Source organism: Felis catus, chromosome C1 (genome assembly GCF_018350175.1).
Source record: "Felis catus isolate Fca126 chromosome C1, F.catus_Fca126_mat1.0, whole genome shotgun sequence".
Classification (NCBI taxonomy): Eukaryota; Metazoa; Chordata; class Mammalia; order Carnivora; family Felidae; genus Felis; species Felis catus.
Genome location: NC_058375.1, coordinates 192,279,054 through 192,297,340, shown reverse-complemented (window position 1 = coordinate 192,297,340; position 18,287 = coordinate 192,279,054). Strand labels below are relative to the sequence as shown.

The window sequence follows — 18,287 nt, the reverse complement described above, 5'->3', positions numbered from 1 at the left end:
CATCATTTCTTAAATTCTGTGATTTGAGCACCGGGTCCAATGGCCATGAAAAAGGCAGTCCGTGCCTGAATTCTAGAACAGTGTATGCAGTAAGAGTGCAAATATGCAGGTCTCGAACGCAAGGACTGCCCGTGCCACCTTAGCTGCTGCCCTTCACAACTAAGAAGCCAGTGTTCAATGCATCAAAGCTCACGAGCCAAAATAAAACCTCATGAATCTGTCACATATCTGTGCACTGGAGGAAACAGGTTGGGTTGGAAAAGTGATCCCCCTGGAGTTTTCTTAGCACTTTCTAAAATGCCAATAACAACACTCTCCCACTCTTCAAATTAATTTTAACAGTGAACTGAAGTGATACTTTTTGTTATAGTGACTAGTCAGGTAGATTCCACTGACAACTGAATTGCAGTCTTTATTAAAGTTATTTTACAAATTTACGTCCCCCAATATGAAAAGGCGGCTTCCATTTTAACACGTGCTTTGCAGATTTACATCAGCCGTAGGAAAGGCTTCAGCTGAATAGAGTTCAGTCTTCAAAAACGTGACTACATCCTTCATCTGCAGTCTTTCTATCTCCCAGTTATGGACCTTACCAAAGAAAGGAGAAAATAATCAGTATGCAAGAAGACAACGCGTAAAATAAAAGCTAGTTTCGAGATCCAAGCATATCAACGTGATATCAAGCCAACTGCTCTTCAAAAGCAAGTGCTGGGGCACCTGGGTGGCTCAGTCCATTGACAGTCCAACTTCGGCTCAGGTCATGATCTCACAGCTCGTGAGTTCAAGCCCCGCGTCAGGCACTGTGCTGACAGCTCAGAGCCTGGAGCCTGCTTCGGATTCTGTGTCTCCCTCTCTCTCTGCCCCTAACCCACTCGCATTCTGTCTCTGTCTCTCTCAAAAACAAATAAAAACATTAACAAGAAAAAATTTTAAAGCAAGTGCTATCTTATGATTACTCATATTTTAAAGGGTTAGTAAGAGAATGTGCTAGGTAGGGTCGAAGAAAGCTCTATCAGTGAAAATTCTAAAAAGTTTAAAGGTCTCTGGGGCACGTGGGTGGCCCAAATGGTTAAGCATCCAACTCTGGATTTAGGCTCAAGTCATGATCTCATGGTTTGTGGGATAGAGCCCCATGTCGGGGGCCCTGCTTGGGATTGTCTGTCTCCCTCTCTCTCTGCACGCCCCCTCTCAAAAATAAACATTTAAAAAACTAAGGTCCTCTAAAGGGTGAAAAAATCCCTTTCTTGGGATAATCTTCCTTAGAATACATACAATATCCCTTATGGGGAAAAAGCTTAAACAGTAGCCCATTAAGAGAAATGTGGCATCTTAACCTCAGTAATATACATGTAATCCATTTTTGGATAGGAAAGTATCATAACGTAAATGTGAATGTTTACATTTCACATAATATGCAGGACCAAATGAGTGGCAATTAGATAGATCCCAACGCTAACATATATATAAACTCGTTCACAAGGTTCTTGCTCCATACAGAGACATCTGGAAAGGCTGGTCACGCAAAGCTGTGGAGTTGGAATCAAGATGAGATGTGAGCTCCCCTCTTACAAGCAGCTAGCTTTTCCTGGAGACATACTTCCTACAGTAGCCTCACACCAGCCCATGAAAACAAAGCTTAAATTCTCATCTTTCCTTCCCTTAAGGAACTCTGCGAAATGAATATGATGTCATGGGTCTTAAATAAGAAATTTTTCCTCTTACCAAAAAGGATTAAAGTTGACCAAATGTAGCATTTATAAAACTCCTAGTAAATGACAGCTATCAGCTGAGTAAAAACCAAATCACGTACAGAAATGTTCTTTTCCAAAGAATTACTGCAATACTGCTGACGATTCCCCTAGAGTCCTTGTGACCACCCTCAACCACAACATCCCCAGCAGAACAGACATCAGTCACTGAAGAGTATCTCGTGTGCATTTTCTTCTTACCAAGATTACATGAAAACCCATTACTTTCAAATGCCGCATTTTCATAGCAAGGAATCCTCTGGGGTGGGTTAAATCCAAGCAGTAAGTAGATCTAGGAACACACAGCACAGCTACTCTGAAGACAAAAATGCACAAAAGGAGACCCGTTATTAATGAGATTGCATGTACAATCTGCCGTGCTCCTGTTCTTTGCAGATTTCATGGCTGAGCTCTCTGCCAACCATAGGCCTCACTGCTCCCCACTGCCCCTCCCGTCCTCCACCTCCTTGTTACTCGGCCTTTACAAACACTCCAGCACATGAAGGCTGTTTTAGAAACCAAAAGCTTGCAATAATGCTTTACGCAGCTATCCCTCAACCACCTTCAAGGATGGCTACATTCTTGATGAGGAAAATATCCAGATAGGAAAGCATTTCAAGGCTTTCCTGTGCAGTGTTCAATCTCTGACCCGAATATAATTATTTATGCTACTAGAAGTACTGATGTAGAAAAACGAAATGGCAAATGTTCTCCTTGTATACACATGGTCCAGAGAGAGCAGCATCTGAAAACCAGAGAGACCAAATACAAAACAGGAAACGCTAAGAGAAAGGCCAAACTGTTAAAAAGATAAAATCTGTATGTGTAACAAAATATGGAAGGCGTAATTTGTTTTTTCATTGTTCTTGGCCTTTTGGAAAGATTAAGTTGGCTGGGGGGAAAATAAGACATTTGTATCCTTTCTCTCTTCTGTTATACTTTGGCTGTTATCTGAGATAACATAAGAGAAATTTTATCTTTTAAAGGAATGCTCACATTCCTTACTTCTCCTCAGGACTTTAGGCTGAAAGCTTGTATATTATTAGGCCAGAACAATGGAGTACCTGAAAAAGAACAATTAGCTTTCACAGAGGTCACAGAGAAAGCTATTCCTTCAGGGGAGATGGGTGACAGTACAGGGAAGATCACAGTGAAACAGACGGACAAGGAACAAGCTAGATGGATTCAGAAAAGGGTAAAGTTAAAGAGTCATATGAGAATGGAGAGGGATGAGCAGGTTAAGAGTCTGAACGCCTACAGATCTGTTTCTATACCTCTCCCTACTGTATTTACGTGCATGTCCTATAAAGCAATCAAGAGACAGTTTCCTTGGGGTCGGGATCCACGTCTGCCTCTACTTCATGCACCCTGCAGGGGCTAGCAGAGCCTTTGTACGAAGGCTGACCGAACACAGGGTGTCGCAACATGACCGGAAGCACCTGCTTCACTGGCTCGGCAGGACATCCTCTGGGGCACAGTATCACAATTCTCCAGAGACACACGGTTTGTAGTATGCGAGTCAAGGAAACGGCTTATGATTAACTTCAATACAGTCTGACCCATACACAATACAACTTCATTAAAAAGCTAAAGTTTGGGGCGCCCGGGTGGCTCAGTCGGTTGGGCGGCCGACTTCAGCTCAGGTCACGATCTCACGGTCCGTGAGTTCAAGCCCCGCGTCAGGCTCTGGGCTGATGGCTCGGAGCCTGGAGCCTGCTTCTCATTCTGTGTCTCCCTGTCTCTCTGCCCCTCCCCCATTCATGCTCTGTCTCTCTCTGTCTCAAAAATTAAAAAAAAAAAAAAAAAACGTTAAAAAAAAAAAAAAAAAGCTAAAGTTTCTCTACCTTTGGAAAGATCCTGGTGGTAGAACAAAATATTTACTGGGTATTTAATTTTTGTAGATGCCTTCATTTTTTATGAGGACTATTACACTATCTTGTCAAAAGTTTATATTGCACTGATAGTTTCAATTATGTTGACATTGTTTTATTGTAGTATTCAGCTTTAAAACCTGATTTTTAAAAACTTCCTATTAAAAAAAACACACACACACTGCCTATTTAACAGCTCAACTCCAGTCCACTGTCTTTAATCAATGTCCACATTTACACCTAAGGAGTAGATTAATGGATGAGAAGTCTCTTGGTACATTATAAGTTCTACACAAATATAAGGTCTTAGTATTGTTACTGCTACTTATTATGAAGTCTTTGAGAATTAAGATTTAAATGAACATATGCAAGCAACCTTTGAATATCTGCAGCAGAAGTTACCGCATCCATATGGGAAAATGGAAGCACTCGACTCCTGTTAATATCCATTCTGACTTCAAAATCTGAAAGAAAAGAATTTATTTTTCAAACATTGCTCAAAGTGATTTTCTGTTTCAAAATGTATACTACCACTACTAATAACGATAACGGCACCAAACAAAAACTATGTTGAGCTTACCACGTGCCAGACTCTAGTCTGGATTTCACACATATAATCTTATTTATTCACCACAGGAACCCTAGGAGGTGGGCACCACATTTACTGCCGCTTCACGGACAAGGGGCCAGGGGCTGGGGAGGGCCCGAAAACGCAGCACGAGTATGCACAGAGCAAGAGCCCAAATCAGGCAGCCCAATCTGGGGCCAATGCCGCACTAACCTGCTGCGGAAAACCCATCTTTGTCCAAAATAAAGGAAAATAAATAAAATACCATAGAGGAAAATCTCACAAAGCCCCATACCGATATGGTAATTATGTGGCAACTGTACATTTCGTAAGAAGAATCCTTCTCCCAGGAGGCTACTTAGTGCGTCTGCCACCTTCCCGTTTGGAGATAGCGGTATGGAAGGCAGCGGCGGCAGCGCTAAGTCTACGGCCTTGGGACAAGAAGTATCAAGTTTTAGGCAAGCGGCCAAAATACGAAGCTTGTGAACGTTCCTCTCTATGTCACCTAAAAAAAAGAGAAAGAAAATCTAGAGTTAAGAAAAAATAGTTACCAAAAAACACTAGTGCCAGAGTTAAGACATTCGATTCACGTACGTATGTTTCTGATTATTTGTTTCCTATTGAGAGGAGTCTTTGTGTCTCCCTAGTTCCCAGAGTCTAGATCAGTGCCCCATATTTGATGACCTCTTACAGTTTAAAATCTCTCTCAAGGTGATTTAGTCTAAACTCTTCACTGAGTGATGAGGGAATGCCCAGGAATGTTCAAGTGCCTCATGATTACCAAAAGGCAAAGTCGGGACTAGAATCCAGGTTTCCTGGGTTCAAGGCTGCTTCCCCAACAGTAACCGCTTAAAAAAATCAGCACGTGGTGTTCCTCCTTCACAATTCAACTTCAGAATTTCCTAACATTGTTTTTTCAAAGAATTTAAACTTCTCTGTTCTCAGACACATGATCAAATTTTGTACATCCGGCCAGATATTGCTTTTCTTTGCTTAATATAAAAGACCAAAAGTCAACAATTAATTTCGTTTCAAGAGTAAATAAATTCACTACTTTGGGAACTATTTGATTGCTTGACCTAGGGGGTGTATCCTCGTTGTAGGCCATGAGTGACAAAGTGTTTAGAGCTGCTGAAGCTGACTGAACTTGGCTTCAAAGGTGACACGTAAGGATTGGGAATTACAAACATCTCCGATCAAGGCATAGAGAACACCTTGAACACTCGGCCTTTGTACAGGTGCAGACAGCGTAAATAAAAGGAACAAAGGGGGCGCCTGGGTGGTTCAGTCGTTTGAACGTCCGACTTCGGCTCAGGTCATGATCTCACGGTCTGTGAGTTCGAGCCCCGCATTGGGCTCTGTGCTGATGGCTCAGAGCCTGGAGCCTGCTTCCGATTCTGTGTCTCCCTGTCTCTCTGCCCCTTCCCTGCTCATGCTCTGTCTCTCTCTCTCTCAAAAATAAATAAAAAAATAAAAAAATAAAAAAAAAAACATTAAGAAAAAAAAATTTTTAAAAAAAGGAACGACGATGATGTGTTTCTTATCCTTGCCTTCTGTATCTGGGCTCTGTCATTAACGGAGGCTGGTTTGCTGGTTTAAAGCATTGGCTTTCAACTTCATCATTTGTGGTTCTGTCCTCAGTAGCATCTGCTCCACCTATGACCCTGTTCGGAATCACAAGGCAGCCAGGGTATTGCCTTATTTCAGTCACCACTGTACACCGACGCCATACCTGATGTCAGCAGCTCATTGATGATGTCCTTTTGGAGAAGCTGATCAATAAGGGCCAGGGGAAAATGGTTCATCAAGCAAAATGAAGACACAGCTTTCAAGAGGTTTTCAGAAGAGATGTGGTGAAGGTAACCAGTCAGAGAACGAGCCATAGCTTCCTGGAACCTTCAGGGGAACAAAGAAAAGTCAGCTTTCAAACATGAACAGAACACCAGGTCATGGTGAGGCGAGTTAGGTGCCAGAGAACCGATGGCTTTAAGGAGTCCAAAGAAAGGAAGTAAGAAAATCAGACTGGCAGGAAGTATTCATATGTCCCTCAGGTCAGGTGGCTACCTCATAATAAATATAGATTCTCAATAAATGCTAGGGAACTACTGTCATATGTCTTATACAGAGCAAATACTTCATAGGCTTTAACTCATTTAATCACTACTAAAGCTTTATGGGGTGGTATTCTTATTATCCTCTTAAAAAAAGACAAGTAAACAGGTTCATTGAGGTTGAAGAACTTGTCCAAGAAAAAACAGCCAGGAAGTAGCAGAGACAGTGTTGGAACCCAAGTTGTCAGGCTCCAGAGCCTTTTAACCACGATACTGGATTTGTACGATGAGTATGTCTGTAAGGCCTGAAACACCACTGTAGATTCTCCAGCTACCAATATTCTGAGTTAAAAGTAAAAGAACTGCAAGCCTAATCCTACCACCCAGAAGCAGTGTTATACAGTGTAACAAAGCAGTTAAACATGCATGAAGAGAGGAAAGAGCACAGTAGGAGAGGTCACTTGCCCAGGGTGACGCTGGTGATAAACAGCACAGGCAGGTTCTGAACCCAGGTCAGTCAGAATCTTAGACAGAAGCTATCTATCATTATGGGACATGCAAAGTACTGAGATAGCACACAGCAAAGTAAGTAGATAGAGCTTTGGGGCTAAGGAGAATTTCAACAAGTGGAAAAGACAGGAGAAGGGAAGATCATTTGAAACTGAGCAAAGAAATGGACCCCTGAGAGTGCGTGCTATCTGTGCTACTGTAAGGAGCTGGTGGGGCCACGCTGCAGAGCGAAGGCAAGTGCGCCTGTGAGCGAGCCCTTTGCACAGTGAGCCTGTAGAGGAAAAAGTCTCAGATCAGCTGGTAGGTCCCAGGGGCAGCAGGAGGGGGTGAGGGAGACAGTGGAGGCCAGGGCAGGCTGAGCAGGACTGTGGGAGTTACAATGGGATGGGAAGAAGGGGAAAGATCCCAGAGAAGGCAGTGAGGCGAGAAAGGGCGGGCTGCAGATGACCGTTTCTGGAGCCTGGGTGCTGATCACTCTCGAATCTTCTCATCCCATTCCTGCCGTTCCTCATGTTTTAGCAGCACCCAACTGCGCGTCCTTCCCTGCACATGCTCTGCTGTTTCTTTCCTCCCAGACTGAATATGGAGTCCTTTCTGCTCAGAATCTTCCTTCCTGCTTATCTTCCTATGGTTACCTCCTACTGCTCCATCTTTTAAGATCTGCTTAGGAACCACCTCTCCAGGCAGCACTGCTTGGCATTCATCCTGAACCTCCAGGTCACCAGGCTGGCTAGTGTCCTCGCACAGTCTTCCTCTATTGCCATTTATCCTGCATAAAATTCTCTCACTCCAATTTCTATGCTGTATTCGATTACCAAAATCTACCTTACCCATTACATAGAATCCTGGCAAAAAAGGATTGTGTCTTGGGGCGCCTGGCTGGCTCGGTGGGAAGGGCGTGGGACTCTTGATCTTATGGTTATGAGTTCAAGTCCCACGTTGCATATAGAGAGTAGTTAAAAATAAAATCTTAAAAAAAAAAAAAAATGATGTGTCTCATTCATCTTTGTCCTAAGTAGCCACGCGCTTAGTATATGTTTTCTGACTAAATAAACAAATTTAGATGAGGAAGACATGAGGAAGAGAAGGTTAGTAGAAAAGAATCAAGAATAATGAGTTAAAAACTCACCAAGTTGGGTGCATTAAACATGTAGTTTTTTACATGTTAATCAGACCTCAATAAAGTGGTTTAAAACATCACTTTACATAGTATTTAGTAAACAGTAAATAACTGCTGGAGGAGGAAGAGGAGGGGGGAGAAGAGGAGGAAGAAAAGAAAGAAAAAGAAGAGGAAGAAGATACATGGTGACCACATGCAAACCACAGAAGTCCTGGAGTCCAGAGGCACACTAAGGACCAGAGATGCAAATCTGGGATTATTTACAGGGTGGTAAGTACAGATCAAGAAGAAACCAAAGGACTGAAAGGACAGCTTAACCGTTACAATGTTTTCTTCCTTGGGTTTCAAACCCAGGAACATATTCTGGATTTAACACACCCTGTCTCCCAGAGGCCATCACATAAACAAAATGATTAACGTACAACATGTGATATACAATACGCTCAGCCAAATCTTCTATCGCTCTCTTCCAGTCAACTTATTTCCCAAATGCTCTGAGCTGGCCTGCTTTTAAAATCTCTGCCGCTACAGCCTAAGACCCCAGCATCCTTTCTCTCTCTTCCGGAGAGTGTTCTTTTGGTACCTACCATTTACTTCCTTCCTCTGGATATCCACGCCCTGTCTCCTTAAGGGGAGTAGAAGAACAGGGAACACAATGTAACAATTTCGACCAAGTTGTCTCTTGCAATGCTTACAATAGGCTGAAAAACTCCCTAACCACCCAGTGCTTTTTCTCCTAATACCATGGAATCTGTGCAGCTGTTGCTGGAGTTTTAATCATCACTGCTTGAGGGTGTTTGTCAAGAAAGTGCAGGAGGTACATGGGAGCCAGCCTCAAAGACAAGCGTGGGAGTAGAGAAAGACCAAATTTGGGGGTACTTTTAAACCTTTATTAGATGCCTATTCAGTGCCAGGTCTTGTGCTCAGTTCAGAATAACAAGAACCTGGGTCTCACTCTAGAGAGCTTTCCAACTGAGAAGCAGAGACAGGCTTATTGACAAGTGATTACAACTCTGTGTCAGGGCTCCACCAGAGATTCATAGATACGACAAGCACAAGGGCTCTGATGGGGACAAGTAGGGAAGGCACAGGAAATGCAGCACAGACTGAGTTTTTCAGTACGATGGAGGGTACAGTGGGCAGCTGCTTTTCAGTGGGCCAAGGATTCTTGGGTTACGTGCTCCAAAGTGACGGGCATATGACCCAAACCCAGTCAACCAGACTTGCTGTTTTAGAAATCTGAATCCTGAGGGAAAACCACAGGGACAGGAAGCAGCTGCAGTCAAGTAACTTACCTGATGGCAAAGTGATGGCCTGTGACTCTTGCCACTGAGACCCTCAGAACTGCCCTAGTTTATTCCTGCCAGCCTGTGACCTATGCTGTAAGTTTTTTTGTAATCTAACAATTACTATGTGCCGGGCACTGCTTTAAGAACCTAACACAGGTTAACTCGTTTAATCCTCATAACAACCCAATGTGATCAGAAATAATTCTTACTTCTGATCCCCATTTTAATAGATGATGAAACCGAGGCACAGACAAGTAACTTGCTGACAGTTAAGTAGCTAACAAATGGCAGAGCTGGGATTCAAACCTAAGCAGACTCCAGAGTCCGGGCTTTTAATCACTCTTCTAGCAAGTGACATTTTATATGCATTTGGGGTTTCAGTGAATCCAATGTGATCTAGAAAGGGAGAAAAGATGTTCTGGGTGGAAAGCAGAGGTATGAAAGAGCCCAGCACGTCTGAGGAGCTGCTGTATTTAACAGAAGTGCATGGCTGTGGTTAAAAATGAAAATTACAGAAAGCAGTAGTCTGGGACCAATTGAATAGTCAGGGTGAAAATTGAACTATGAACTCAGGAGCTGAGGGAATAAGCTGGGAGAGTTTGAAATGAAGACTCCTGTGCTGAATTAACAAATATGTCATAATGAACAAAGAAACAAGCAAGGCAAAAAAGAAAAAAGAACAGCAAAAATAAAATAAAATGAAGTTCTGTTTAACTTCTCAAATAAAGTATACTAATGTTTTATTTGTTGATATAGATAATGACCATGGATGTGTTCACTTGTAACAATCCATTAAGCTTATGATAATATGTAATCTTCTCTTGAAGTATGTTATGCAGCAATAAACAAATTAAAAAAAAAAAAAGAACAAGTACATACTCTTGGGTCTGGCATTTGTAGAAGTGATTGAGAGAAGAATACACGTGAAGAATAGAGATAATGCTTTTCATGTTTAGAGAAGCAGGATCATCTATCACTTTTTTCATGAACAAGTCCATCAAATCAGTATGTCGGAAGCCAAGGTCTTCAAGTAAAATGAGGAGAAAGAGAACCTTTAAAAGAGTGAATTGAGGAAAAACTTTTAATAATTACCGTATGCTACCAGTAATTGTTTTAGATCTCAAAAAATTTGAACAGCAATAGAACTGTCTGAAGAGAATATTCTCCACAAAGAAACAGTTCTCTCTTCCTCACGAAATCTGTTCCAGTAATTCTTGAATCAGATATTAATACTATCTTTTTATAAGCTGAGAACCAGAGCATACAATGGTTTCCATATTTCTAAATCATTTCCTATAGGTTTTTCATACAACAGATATGAAAACTACTTTAAATACACCTTTTCTGAGGTTTTTCGAAATGACCGAATCATCTTGAACTATTCCCTCTTCCAAACCCAGACACTTCCTACATCCAAAAGGAAGAGAGAACATGTAAGAGAGAACTCAAAAATTTCTCTATTCCACGTTGAGCTGTACAAATGAGAACAGAGATGAAATACTATGATTAAATTAAAATTTCCAGTCCACTTCTCATTTCCCTCTTGGAACTTCTCACAATTAGTGCTTCTCTTTCCAAAGAAAATTTCCATGGCAATCTCAATATATACTTTACCCTCCAAGGTAAAGTGAATCTAGCGATCTAACGTAATTACCACTGCTTCGTCACAAAAAGAAATTTTTACCAGCTGCTTCTAGATATTTATATTGCTAACACAGCCCCCAAATTTAAAGGTTCTTACTCTGGAGGAAACAAGACAACTTTTCATAAATAGAAAATAGGCATGATCATTAAGTAATGGCATTTTATTCTTCCAAATGCATAAGCCTGCCACATTACCCATTTTTATTATTCTAAATCTAAAAAAGTAAAAGCAGAAACAGAAATAATCCTAATTATCCAGAGTACCACACAACTGGTTTTTTTTGAAAAACAAATAGAAGAGCAAACTTTGGACAATATAATTTTTATTTCAGAAAGATAGTCAAAAGATTGAATAGTAGATTAACAGGTAACTCCTAGACATAAATGATAAGGAGCTGATTTTTCAAAAGTAAATCCAACATTGGAATATTTTGCTCTTTTAACTGCTATAAAGCTGATAGAGAAATACTCAGAATGGGAAATGAATTGATATGCTTCCCCCAAGTTTCTGAGGCTTATTCTAAACTGCTAACAAACTTACTTGTTTTAACTTCCAGATGTCAATAGTTGTAGCCACATAATCTGCTATTCCCTTAAAAAGATCTAAATTACGGTATCGGAGGTCTCTGCAAGACTGCAGTATGTTGATCAATACTTTAAAAGGACACCCATGGATATTACCTTTAAGAATGAGTTAAATAAACAAACAAAAATTACCACATGGCTTTGAACGTAACATCCAAGACACTCTACACTCGATACTTTTGTTTCTTTAGAAAAAAAAAAAATAGCACTGTACTTTGTAAAAAACAAAGGCAAAAATAAAATTCAGATCTAATCATATCATCAGATAGTGTCTGTATAACAGCAAAGATCTTAAGACAAACAAAACAAATACAGTCCTCAACAGTAGGTCAGATGCTAAGAATCATGAAAGAAAAATTTCTCTTACCTATGACCATCTTACTGCATTCATTCAGAAGTGTGATAGAGCGGTGATTCATGACAGCTAAAGCCTCAAACATGTGCTGGCTATTCAAATCGGAAAACCTGTCTAATTCTCTCAAGGCTTTCATCTAAAGAAAACAAACTTTAATTTATAACTTGTGGCAACATAAAGTAAATTTATCTTTAAGTAAAAAGGATAAAGTTTGAGCAGAATGACTCAAATAGATACACAGATTAAACACATATTTGTATATACAAAGAATATAAATCTGCATCTATTATTTCACTTTAGCAAAGTTATAACCCAAAAGCACAACAATGTCCTCCTAAAAAACTGACTTCAGGAACTGATAGCAGGTCGTAAGAAATTTTTTTTTTTCAAATCCTGCCACTAGAGAAAATCCAAAATGTGTTTACCTCCAGCTTCCTTTTAAGAGCAATTGGTGCGTCTTTTCCAACACATTTCATCACAGCTTGTAATGTGAAGACACGTTCAATTTTCCAGACTTGCTGATCGGCTAGTATCCTGTAATTATACACAATAAACACCACAATTCTAGTATCTGAAAACCAAAGTTATCTTAGAAGTCATTTGGTCCTGCTCCTAATTCTAGGCAGGGAAGATGAAGCCCATAAAAATAATGTGCCTACCCACGGGGGAGTGTAAGTAGTTAAAGAGGCAGGGCCAGCCCAGCACTGTCCTCTCACATTATTCTGCTACCATTATGAATAAACAAATCATATCAGGAGATTATAGTAAGATATCCCAATGCACAGTCAATGAAAAAGGAAATTAAGTACTATCCTCACAGACCTATGACAACACATCAGTTGCAGCAATTTTATAAATTATAAAACTCAAGCCCCTTTTCAGGCCAAGTCAGCGACACGTAACCTCCCCATGGTGCCCAAATAACCGTGATGAGCGGAACACATGTCAATTCTCCCCCAGCCCACATCAGTACTGTGTTTTAAGATCAATTTAGAATTCACTACTGCCCACACTTTTTTTTTATGGTAGACCCTAAAAGAAGTATTATTTCTAGCTTTTCCTGATCCAGAGTCAGGATTTGAAGTTTACTAAGGTACTGAAGACTATACTGCAACAAAGTCTCCCCCCACCCAAAAAAGGCAGGTCAGCTTTCCTCTTGGTTTTTGATTGGAGATATAAAAGGGATAGAGAATGCCACATGAAGAAAGCGTAAGACAGGACTCACCGCACTCCTGCTCGAAGAACATCCACATTCTTGCATGGCTCCATTGCCTCTAAAACAGTTGACAAAACTGAAAGACATTTCTCATCACACTCATTGATACGTTCCTATTGAAATATAATTACAAGAACACTGCAGATGATAAGCCCAGAGCAGACGATCTCACCAAAGCAAAACTGCTGAACTGATGCTTTCAATTATATGACTAAGTATCAAACCCATAATTCATAGCCAGCCCACAAGAAACAACATCTTTGGGAAATGAAATGTATTATGAAGTGAATTTCCCAAATAACCAACACACGCTTTTGTGCACCAACACTTTTTACATTCATCATTACCACTGAAAATCCATTTGGTACTGATCATATTCAGAAGCTTCTGAAGTGACTTTTATCAAACATTATTTTGACTTCTTCTTAGGACTCAAGTTCAGCATGAAGACAACAAATGCAGTAACGTAAGAGCTACTGAGGTATACACGGTAATCTGTCCATCCCCAAAGAAACTCAGATAGCTGTTCTCTTACAATTTCTCTCTGTCCTTTCCCGGTTATCATATTGTAGCTTCAGTTGTGAATCTTCTGATCCACATCTGCTATCACATTTTACCACTAGGTCCCAAGGGGGGCTCCAGGCCCCCAGCTCCATCTCTCAGATCTCCTGGATTAGGGTACTAATCTAGATTCTAGAAATGGCAGTGGGCATAATTCGGAAAGTTAAAAGTGACAACACAGTGTATCTAGTACTCTACAACTTAATCACAACCAGTTCATACACCTCACAAAAGTAGTTGTGAACACATGTGAGAAAACTTAGGCTGCAAGAGGTATGCTCTTCTGCTAAAATGGCATGACTAACAAGGCACAAAGTCTTAGCTTAGAACCAGGTAATGAGAAGAAATGGAGAAGGCCGAAAGAAAAAGAAAGGTCTCATTCCCATGGGAGGGTTTCCATATCAATTTGCAACATTCCATCATTATCTGCTGTGAAAGGAAAGACCAAGTAACTGAAGGACAAATTCAGCAATGACATACTGAGCTTTCATCTCTAGCCAAACTGTCTTTACAACACTCCAACAGGTCAGCAAGACACAACTGTACCTAAAGATATACTGACTCCAAATGTCCACTGCTCATACCTCACCAATGCAGAGGCTATGCTGATGGGGATACTTGTCCAAAATCCAGTAAGAGCATTGCTAACCAGGTGGTGACTAACTGGAATCACTTTTAAATAACTGTGCAGAGAACACAGTCTACCAAATAAACAGAATAAAGATATATTCTGTGGTTTAAGCACACACACACACAAATAAAAATTCATTCTTAATGAAGGATGGATGGAAATCAGAGTAACATAAAAAGTTAAAGTTAAATACAGTTATATGCCTATGAGCTTAATTCTTCAATTCTATAATAGGAAGGACTACACGTGAGACCATCCTCAAGAAATGTAAAAATTATTGGGACACCTGAGTGGCTCAGTCGGTTAAGTGTCTGACTTCAGCTCAGGTCATGATCTCACAGTCTGTGGGTTCGAGCTCCACCATCAGGTTCTGTGCTGACAGCTCAGGGCCTGGAGCCTGCTTCGGATTCTGTGTCTCCCTCTCTCTCTCTGCCCCTCCCCTGCTCATGCTCTGTCTCAGTCTCTGTCTCTCTCTCTCTCTCTCAAAAATAAATAAACATTAAAAAAATTAAATAAAAAAGAAATTTAAAAATTATTTAATCCTGATCATTGAGTTTAAAAGACGAGATGTCCACCCTTAAAAGGTACACAATTAGTTGAATGGGCTATCATTTCATCATCACATCTGGTGGTGTTTCCACTCATACAGTGATCTAAAATATAAATTTGAACATGTCGACACTTTGCTTAAAATACTTAATGGATCCCCACTGCCTAGAGGATAACTCCAAACTCCTTACCCAGACATAAAAGGCTCTTCATGATTGAGCTCCGCCCCCCTTTCCAGTCTCGGTCTTGCCTCTATACGCATAACCCCTCCTCCTTGACCACAATTACACAATTTCCTCTGTACTACCTCAAACACACAACCCCAATATTCTATACTTCAGCACCACTGAACTACTTTCAGCTCCCCCAAACCTGCCAAACTTCTCTTCTGAATAGGCAATCTTCTCTGCTTCAAATACCATCCCTTTCACTATCAATCTCTCACAAGCTGCTGCTCATTCAACTTAGAGATCATCTCCTACTGAGCTTGAATCCTTGTTCTACTATGAACTAGGTATTTGCTAATTTACTCAGCAAATCAAGACCTACAAAGAGTGACATTCACAGAAAGGTAACTTTGGCCAGGTTATTTAACCTCTCTAAGCTTCAATTTACTAATCATTAGTAAGATGATAGTATCTATTTAAAAAAATTTTTTTAATGTCTATTTATTTTTGAAAGACAAAGCGTGAGTGGGGGAGGAGCAGAGAGAGAGGGAGACACAGAATCCAAAGTAGGCGCCAGGCTCTGAGCCGTCAGCACAGAGCCTGATGTGGGGCTTGAACCCACGAATCATGAGATCGTGACCCGAGCCGAAGTCTGGCGCTTAACCCACTGACTCACCCAGGCGCCCCAGTAGTACATATTTTAAAGGCTACACTGAGGATTATATGAGACAATTCTGTTTTCAAACTTTGTACGTGTGTCTCTGCCTCAAACACTAACCCTGTATCCTCCTCCCCTGTCTCTTCTTCCCATCATGAAAGCCATCTCCTGACTAAGCTGTTAAGTCTGTTACACACTCTTACAAGACTATAGTTTTCCTTCATTGCACTTAAAGCTCCATGCGGCCATTATTTTGTTCATAATTATATCCCCTTGCACTCAGCACAGTGCCTATAATTTAGTAAATGTACGAATTATTAAATAAATGTTGGTTATTTTTATAATTGCCTACAAAATATTTGTCTTCCCTTCCCTTTCCCTTTCCGTAGGGAAAACAGGCATGAGGTCTCCTAAATCTTTCTCTCTAGTAGCAACTGCAGTAACTGATACACTATTGATACGAAATAAATGTTAATTGTATGAATAAATGAATCCACTAGCTGTCTGACTTTAGCCAAGTTGTTTAACATCATCAACTCTGTTTTTTCATCTGCAAAACTGAGGTAAACATCAACCTTGCAGGGCTATGGAGAGGATTAATTAAACTAGGAAAAAGTGCTGGTACTCAACAAATATTAGTTCTCCCCTCTTCCCTTCTCTCCTGCCTTCAACTAACCAACATTTCCTTGTATGTTTTGTATCTCTCCTCATTTTAGTCCTCACTATTGGTTAACTCTGGAGAAGAAAAAACGGCACAAGCTTTCATAAATGTCCATAGCAAAAGGAAGGAAAGGCCCAGTCAACTTAAGGTCTCTAAATCACATATATGCAAAAACAAATATAAACTACCATTCCACTGATAATCTCTTCCAAGGAGGATACTTCTCTATTTCCCCTCAGTCTTTCAAAGTATGCCATGTCGAGAAAAACGATATTTAAGTCGCCTTTTGATTTTACCTGGACCACTCTCAGCAAAGTCTGTACCAGCAGACTGTTCTGAGGAATTCCCAGCTTCACTATGGCATGAAGACTGAACAGCAGGTGGTCACAGTGCATGATCTTGGCTTCTCTCATCACTTGTTCACACAGTTGGCTAAATGCAGGGTGGTTAAACATCAGTTGTTTCTCAATGCGTTTCTGGTCATCAGACATCCTTTTGGCAATGGTCCACATTGCTGAAATATAGTTACTACTGGGAAAAGTAGATGCTTCTGAAAATGTATCTAACACATCACTCAGAGAACTACACTCCTGAGACAGTTTTCTATAGTTGACAGGGGTTGGTTTTGTTTCCTTGGTGAGAACATTTTCATTGGAGGCCTCGTGATGAAAGTTTATCTTCAATCCCTCGTCAGAGAAAAGAGAGTGTTTTGAATCAAAGGAGAGTCTTCTAGGACAAAGCACTCTGCTAACTGTAAGGACTGTTTCAATGCTTACGCCCTTTGTTTGAAAGTCGTCTCTTGATTTAAAAATTAAGGCATCCTGAAAAACGTACCTAATAGATGACTGCACTCTATTGCCAAAGTCACTTAAGAGAAGGTTTCTTAGGTTTGAATTGTATGAAAAAACAATTCTGGGCCTGGAAAATCCCAAAGGATACAGCCTCATAGTTCTGCTTGTTGGAACGAAAGTACTGAATTGTCTGAGGTTCCATAAAAAGGAACTTGCTCTGTTCATCATTTTGCTATCCACTCAAACACTTTCAACTCGCTTTAAAGTAGTCTATGTAACACAAATGCCACTTCTATGAGTGAAAGAGAAGACATGCCGTTGTTTTCCTGTGGGGGAAAGGGTTATAAAAGGAATACAAATCAAAGCAAAACTTTTACTTAAAGAAACGAAATGAATTTAACAGAGACTAAAGTGAGAACCTATGGAGACATTAAAGATTAAAACGGTAAAAGTGCTTTACCAACATGGGCTTCCTCCGCATCCACCAATGTGTACACTGTCTCAGAGAAGCCAGGTTACTTTGGAAGTAGTCATCGTATAAATGAGTTTTAAAAATAAGTAAGTAGAGTGGGGTTTCTGGTGGAAAGTGTTCCCACACAGTGTCCTTTTAATAAAGGAATTTTATGTTACCATTGCGTGGAGAGATCTTCACTGAGAAAGTTTTAACGTTGGCGGATACTTTTTTTTTTTTTTTAATGAACTTTATTGTCAAATTGGTTTCCATACAACACCCAGTGCTCATCCCAACAGGTGCCCTCCTCAATGCCCATCACCCACTTTCCCCTCCCTCCTACCCCCCATGACGGATACTTTTCAACATGAACATTTAGCAACTGCCAAACCCGGACTTGTAAGAATAGGGACTGGGACAAGTAGAACCGCTGAGGAGAGGAAGCAATAAACCAAAGTGACGCTTGCATGCGGCCTGCGCTTAGGAGATAGATACATGAGCCAGTATCACCAGATCTCAGAAAATGTTAGGAGCCAGTGCTGAGCCACCCAATATTAACCCACCTCCCTAAACTTAATGCCCGAGCAACTCCTGAGACTTTTCTCCAAAAAGCAAGAAGTCTATGGTACAGGGCTGCCAACTGTTCCCGCCTATGCTCGTCGTCCACTCACCTGAGGTCAGAACCCCGTGGTTCTATACAGGCGCAGCCATGACAGCTTCCCCGCGAGCTGCGCGTATCGCGAGGTTTTACGGATCCCTCATAGGTCAAAAAGCTTCCGTTCGCGGTAGTTGGCGAGGTTAATTTCCTGAGAAGAAAGCCTACCAAAGAGAATGACTAGCTTTCTTGGGCTTAGGGATAGG

At 40.8% G+C, this 18,287-nt stretch overlaps 1 protein-coding gene across 3 annotated transcripts; it reads right to left on the bottom strand.

The window, feature by feature from the left end:
* Positions 1-392: 392 nt before the first annotated feature.
* On the bottom strand, positions 393-18,247 carry FASTKD2 (FAST kinase domains 2). Of its 3 annotated transcripts, none has more exons than XM_011285507.4 (12): positions 18,098-18,245; positions 16,481-17,301; positions 12,967-13,070; positions 12,167-12,275; positions 11,754-11,877; positions 11,343-11,482; positions 10,037-10,209; positions 5,920-6,083; positions 4,483-4,692; positions 3,996-4,083; positions 1,950-2,064; positions 393-588 (listed from the first exon to the last, which is right to left on the bottom strand). In XM_011285507.4, exons 2-12 carry the CDS (start codon positions 17,201-17,203, stop codon positions 469-471), a joined length of 2,070 nt encoding a protein of 689 aa, XP_011283809.2. In that variant the 5' UTR covers positions 17,204-17,301; positions 18,098-18,245; the 3' UTR covers positions 393-468. The 3 variants fall into 3 exon arrangements, 2 of the variants coding, with proteins under 2 accessions (XP_011283809.2, XP_044890330.1); XM_045034395.1 differs by lacking the exon at positions 18,098-18,245 and adding an exon at positions 17,990-18,062; XR_006583490.1 differs by lacking the exon at positions 393-588 and adding an exon at positions 2,813-2,923 and having other exon boundaries at positions 18,098-18,247.
* Between the last annotated feature and the right edge of the window lie 40 nt (positions 18,248-18,287).

Excerpts from the sequence above, each read along its gene's own strand:
- FASTKD2 (XM_011285507.4), bottom strand. The coding sequence starts at position 17,203 with ATGATGAACAGAGCAAGTTCCTTTTTATGGAACCTCAGACAATTCAGT. Across the intron at positions 13,071-16,480 it reads CTTTGCTGAGAGTGGTCCAG|GAACGTATCAATGAGTGTGA; the intron begins GTAAAATCAAAA and ends ATATTTCAATAG. Across the intron at positions 11,878-12,166 it reads CTCTTAAAAGGAAGCTGGAG|ATGAAAGCCTTGAGAGAATT; the intron begins GTAAACACATTT and ends TGTTTTCTTTAG.